Genomic DNA, 6,000 nt, shown 5'->3' with positions numbered 1-6,000 from the left:
AACCAAGCGGGCGCGGCGAGAAGAGGCGGGACCAGGCAGAAGTGGGCGGGACCGGAGCAGCCGGAGGGAGGCGTGGTCGGGCCTCGGTGGGCGGGACAGGAGGGGCGGAGTCTAGGCCTAATACGAGCGGCCGAGGCTGCGGTGGAATTTAGAAAGGAAGCGGGCGCCGCGGGGCGAGGCGGGGCCAGGCTGCGATGGGCGGGGACGAGGGCGGGGCCACAGGTGGAGCTCGCTCGCGGGCAGGCGGAGCCCTGGGTTTGGCGGGGAGAGGCGGGGCCAGTCAGGTGGGTGGGGCCGGAGAGGAGAGTCCTTTACGGGGCGGGGTTCACCGCGCGCGGGGGCCGAGCCTTGCTACTCGGTCCGTCGCCGGCTCTTCAGCTGCACTGTCTGCAGGATCCCGGGACGCGGCGCCCCGGGGGTGGAGGGCGAAGGAACGCGGCGATGGCCCCAGGAGAACTCTCGGGGTCCGCGGTCCTGGCCACCGCCGTCTTCGTGGGAGGCACCGTGAGTTCGCCTCTAGTGGCCCCGGGTGAGTGTCCCATCGCGGCCTGGGCGCTGGGGAGGAGTCGGGGGGGGGGGTCCGGACGGCAGCCCCGCTGGGCCCTGAGCTGCCCTCGCCCTGGCACAGCCGCGGGATCCCGACGCTGAACATCTGGCTGTTGGAGAGTGGCCCCGGCCGGGTGCGGCGCGGGGCGACCGCTCCCGTCCCTCCCTTCCCGCTTGCCCGGGACCCGCCTTCCCTCCTCTCTCCCGCTCCTCTGAGGACCTGTTACCCCTAGCCCGCCCCTCCGAGCTGTCCGGGGTGTAGGGACCGGGCCTGGCTTGGCTTCCTCCGGTTGCGCTTCCCGCCCGGCTAAGCACCTTGGAGCCCCGCGGACCCCTTGCCGCGCTTGTCCTCAAAGGCCCCGCGAGCGGAAGATCGACACCAGCGACCGGGTGCTCTGTCGTAGCTCTCCCCCTCCTTTGTTTTATATTTTAAGACCTTGGGGAGTTCCATTTCTTTCCTTTCCAAGTTTTCATTAATTTTAGTGGTTGATGAATTCTTGTAACAGGTTGGGGGCTTTCCGATGTCTTCCCCACATATCCTGGATAAATCAGGCTTGGAAAAAGGGAAGGCGCGTTTGTAAACTTACATTTTTTTTTTTTCTTCTTTGAGTCAATTCCTGTCACCACAAAGGAACCTTCTGTGGTCAGAGCAGGAAGCCACCAGCAGAGACCATAAAGTGTTGTCTTCAATGACGACTTTGGAGCAGGAGTTTTAATTGAAATCTGAGAGGAGGTGTAACTTTTACAGAAGTTCAGTCTTACACTCTTGTTTTTGTGGCTGTAGACCCCAGGGATTCCTTGCCACCAGCTTCCCTCTTAATTGCCACTTGACAGCACTAGTTAAAAAATAATAATAAATGCATACCTTCTTGGCCAATTGGGGTTACCACAGCTTGGAATGTTACGTCAGCAAGCTCTTCCAAGTCTTCACGTCCAAATAATAAGCATCTGGAAGCATTCCAACCGTGACTATCTCCTCCATAAAAACACATACACTGCTCTTTACTCCTGAGAAGATTCCAGTCACTTACTGTTTTAAAACTGGCTTATCACTTTGCTCTTCACTTTTTCATAGAAAACAGGACATGTTAGGAAGGCAACAGGATGGAGAATACGTCTCTTGAGCCTTTATTAGCAGACCCATATTTCCTTCAGTCATCCCTCCTGGGGAAATGGAAGCTAGTGACATGTATTACTGGTTGGGAGATTTTGGTTTTCCCCCCGTGTGTCATTGCTGAGACAAGTAGGTGCACCTTCAGGTTCAAATTGGACTTGGGGTTGTAGACAGTACTTAGTTGCCCCAGAGTTTGAATAGCTTAACCTGGGAGTAAAATTGTTAGGAAAAAAAAAAAAATCAGCATTGGATGCAGATAATCAACTATCAGCGAGGGATGGCCATTTCTGGGGTAGGTTTGTGTTCGATGGATCTCTGAGCGATGTTCTGCCCTCACGTCTGGAGTGTGACGAAAAAAGTTCCCACTGAATTGCAGAGCAGTGTTTTTTGATGAAAGTTTACCACTGAAGAAGAACTAAGTATCTAAAAAGAGTACTGAGTACAAAGGTGCCCGTGGGACTTGAGGCTTGTGTGAAGAAAAGATGTCCTGACCAGCTAACATCTGGTCCCCTTGGAATCTCTGACGGTATTAATGTTTATAGGGAATGTTTTAGGAAAGCAGGGAGAAGGAGATACGCAGCAGTGTTGAGTGCTCGGCTGAGTCAGGCGATTCATATGCTTCCCGTACACTTAGTTCTCAGAGCCCTGTGAAGTTCGTTCTTACTGGGAGGCAACTGAGGCCCACAGCAGTTAAATAATTGGCCCAGTCCCACAGCCCATGTATCAGTCCTTCAGTCAGAGAAGCAGAACCAGTAGGAGGTGTGTGTGTGTGTGTGTGTGTGTATCTTTATACGTATCTCCGATAACTTCGCCTGCCTGATTCCAAAGTTCATTCTCTCTACCGTACCCCACTTCTCCCCAGAGGGAAAATAGAACGGAAATCAACCTCAGCAGTCTTGTTGAGATTATAAGATAGGGACTGTTGGACATCCTAAAATTGTAAGCATGTGGTTAGCAGAAGTTGGGAAGCAGAGAAAAGGACAGATAACTTCACAGTGGGTAGTGACAATGTCTCTTTCTCTTCCTGCTTAAGAGAAAAATCTCATTAAACTTCTGTCTCTCAGAAGCAGCATTCGAAACTGTATGCCACAGGCACCAGAAGGGATGGTTTTCCACATCTTGGCTTATTTATGCCCTTAAGGTCTCTGGTTACTCAATCCTTGGGCTTATTAGTTTCTCTTACTAGACAATGGGCATGGCCTTCTGGAAAGGAGTGGGTGGAAAAGGTTCCAGGGCTGGTGAAGAGAGAAGGGCGCTCTCCGAGAGCAATATGGGCTTTCATCCAGCCTCCTGACTCCTCATCTGATGCTAACGATAAGCTTTATTAAATTCTGGGTTCTCCTTTGGCCAGGTAGCACCCAAGCTGTGTGGTCACATAATAAACATAGTCAGTGGATGGAATGTTTTGAGCTTAGGCGTCCATGCCCAAATCTAATTTAAAGAGGAAATGAAAAATTTGAGAAGTGCCTGTCATTCTCTGCTCCCACTTTTGCCCTCCTAAAAGAAATTAATCAAACAGATGATTTGGGAGTTTCAGTAGTTGCATTCAAAGGAGATAGGCCAAAGCCTCAGGCAATAGAAACAAAAATTTCATTGTTACTTTTTAAAGAATTTGGCTCTGATGCTGAAGTTTACTTACATGTTAAGACAAAAGAGAAATTATTTAAAACTGACAAAAAATGATTTAAACTGTCATTGGTTGAAACCACTATGTTGAGTGGTTTCTAATTATTTTAGGGCCCTACAGTAACTGGTAAAGATTTGGTGGGCTCCTGATAGGAGGTAGAATAAGGAGTCTGGTGTGCCAACAAGGACTAAAATTAGAATCTGGAGTTGATTCATTGTAGACATTTCACTCTTTCTGGAGGAAGGACTACAGTGTTTGTTATACCTGTCTTGGGGCAGACTCTGGTCTAAGTGCTCAGATCATTTAATTCTTCAGCACCCTGTCAGCTGTGTGGTTTTATTCCTGTATTTATAGGTGAGAAAATCGGGTATCCGAGAAGTTAACTTGAAAGAGTCACTCAAACGTTCAAGTTGGATTTTGACCTTGAGTCAGGTCTGTTCACTTCTGAAGCCTATTTTTATTATTAGTAAGTCATTTTGGTTGTCTTGCTAGTGAGAAATGTCTCTTTCTATGAAGATACTTATAAAGAAGCACCAACAAAGAGGCTAATGGCAGGATATAGTGGAAAGAGCCTCATGTTCTAAGACAGCCCTGGCCTGGAAGTCGGGGAGAGCCCCTGCCACTTCGGGGAGTGTGACTATCTATGACTCTATTTTCCCAACTGTAAAATGGGTGTGTGTGTGCCAGCTCCTGTCGTTTTCCACCTTACCGACTGCCGGTGAGCATCAAATGAGCTGCTGTCTCTCAAAGGTCTTTGCAAATGGCAAAGTGGCGTATCTCTTATCCTTCGTACCGTTTCTTTCTGGATTTCTTCCCCATGGTGTCCAGTAGGCTGGACTTAAAATGTCAGCTGAATTGTCCAATAAATGTAGACCACACGTCCTATAAGGTTGTCATTCTGGAGGTGGGGGTGGGTTTGCAAAGATGGGTTCATTGTACATTTATAAAAGCCCAGAGTGACTCCTCAGATTCATAAATTTGTTGCCATTGACTGGGAATTATGCAGACAGGCCTCCTTTTTCCATTTCCCTTCAGTTAAAATATACTACTCTTGGCCCTTTTGGAAAATTCTCCCCAAGATTTAAATATTTAAAGGGGAGACGGTCACCCTTTGATCTTGTTATTCCAAGGCACTTGCCACTGTTAGAGCATTTCCTTTTAGTTCTCTCTCTCTCTCTCTCTTTTTGGCTTGGATAGGATCATAATGCAAATATAATTTTATATCCAGTGTTTTCCTTCTTTCCTTCCTCCCTCCCTCCCTCCCTTCCTTCCTTCCTTCTTTCTTTCCTCTCTTTATTTATCTTTAAGATTTTGGGGCACCTGGGTGGCTCAGTGGGTTAAAGCTTCTGCCTTTCGGCTCTGGTCATGATCCCAGGGTCCTGGGACACCAGCCCCGCATCAGGCTCTCTGCTCAGTGGGGAGCCTGCTTCCTCCTCTCTCTCTGCCTGCCTCTCTGCCTACTTGTGATCTCTGTCAAATAAATAAATAAAATCTTTAAAAAAAAAGTTTTTATTCATTTATTTGAGAGAGAGAGAGAGCACAAGCAGGAAGAGCAGCAGAGAGAGAAGGAGAAGCAGACTCCTGCTGAGCAGGGAGTCCCGCAACATGGGGCTCCGTCCCAGGACCTGGGATCATGACCTGAGCCGAAGGCAGATGCTTAACCCCCTGAGCCACCCAGGCGCCCCATCATGTGTTTTTCATTTAATATTATACATGAGGCCTCTCCAATTCCCTACTTACTCAAAAAATGTCTGCATAATATTTTATTATACGGATTCACTGATTTTTACCTCATTGTGATTCTGTTTTAGATTTCACTTGTTGCTAATTATTTTTAATTGAATTTGAATTTTCAAATGAATTAGTTTTTTTTTTTTTAATTAAAAAAAATTATTTATTTATTTGAGAGAGAGGGTGAAAGAGCATGAGCCGGGAGGGGCAGAGGCAGAAGCACACTTCCCGCTGAGCAGGGAGCCTGCCCCCTGTGGGGCTCCATCGCAGGATCCTGAGATCATGACCTGAGCTGAAGGCAGACACTTAAGTGACTGAGCCACCCAGGTGCCCCTCAAAGGAATTGTTTCAGTGAATGTCTATGTGTAAAGCTTTGTCTAGATATTGATGATGTCCATGGAAAATGAGTTCTTGGAAAGGCAATGTTGGGGTCAAAGGTGTTCATGTTTTTGAGGCCATTGATGACACCTTTATCGGTGGTCTGAAGGTAGTCCCAGTTTACTTGTCACAGCAGTGGTTGAAGGACTCAGTTTTCACACTGTTGGCATTTTCTCAGAAAAACCCATTTGCTAATTTGTAGGGCAAATCGTGGTACCTTGATTGTTTCTGTCTGTCTGTCTTTGATTGCTGGTAGGTTGACTATGTTTTCTGGTATTTGAGCCATGTGCACATGCCTGTAATCCTTTTTGGACAATTCTGAAGTCTGAAAAGCTCTGAAGCCCTGAAGTTTTTTGAGGCTTTTTTTGCATAACCCATTGGTGATAAAACCTAACTTGAACCGGCATGAGATTCTATAGTATGAATTTATTTCACTTAGTTTGAATATTGCTAAATTTTGCCACAGTAATCTCAGTAAATTTGATTTCGGAGTGTTACATAATGTGTGCTGAATGCATTGCGCTACCTTTCTAGAATCACGAAAGTCTGAATTTCGAGGCACATCTGACCTCCAGGCTTTCAGGTAAAGGATTTTGGTCCTGCA

General features: G+C 47.4%; 1 protein-coding gene across 1 annotated transcript in view; it reads left to right on the top strand.

The window, feature by feature from the left end:
- Positions 1 to 336: 336 nt before the first annotated feature.
- RELL1 (RELT like 1) overlaps positions 337 to 6,000 on the top strand; it is a 61,795-nt gene continuing 56,131 nt past the window's right edge. The window contains exon 1 of the mRNA XM_080797306.1: positions 337 to 529. Within this exon, the coding sequence (XP_080653432.1) occupies positions 442 to 529 (88 nt within the window). The 5' untranslated portion in view covers positions 337 to 441. The remainder of the gene's footprint in view (positions 530 to 6,000) is intronic.

This window comes from Martes martes, assembly GCF_963455335.1.
Source record: "Martes martes genome assembly, chromosome: 2".
NCBI classification, from domain to species: Eukaryota; Metazoa; Chordata; class Mammalia; order Carnivora; family Mustelidae; genus Martes; species Martes martes.
The sequence above is the reverse complement of the archived record's forward strand: the minus strand, read 5'-3'. Positions and strand labels throughout refer to the sequence as shown.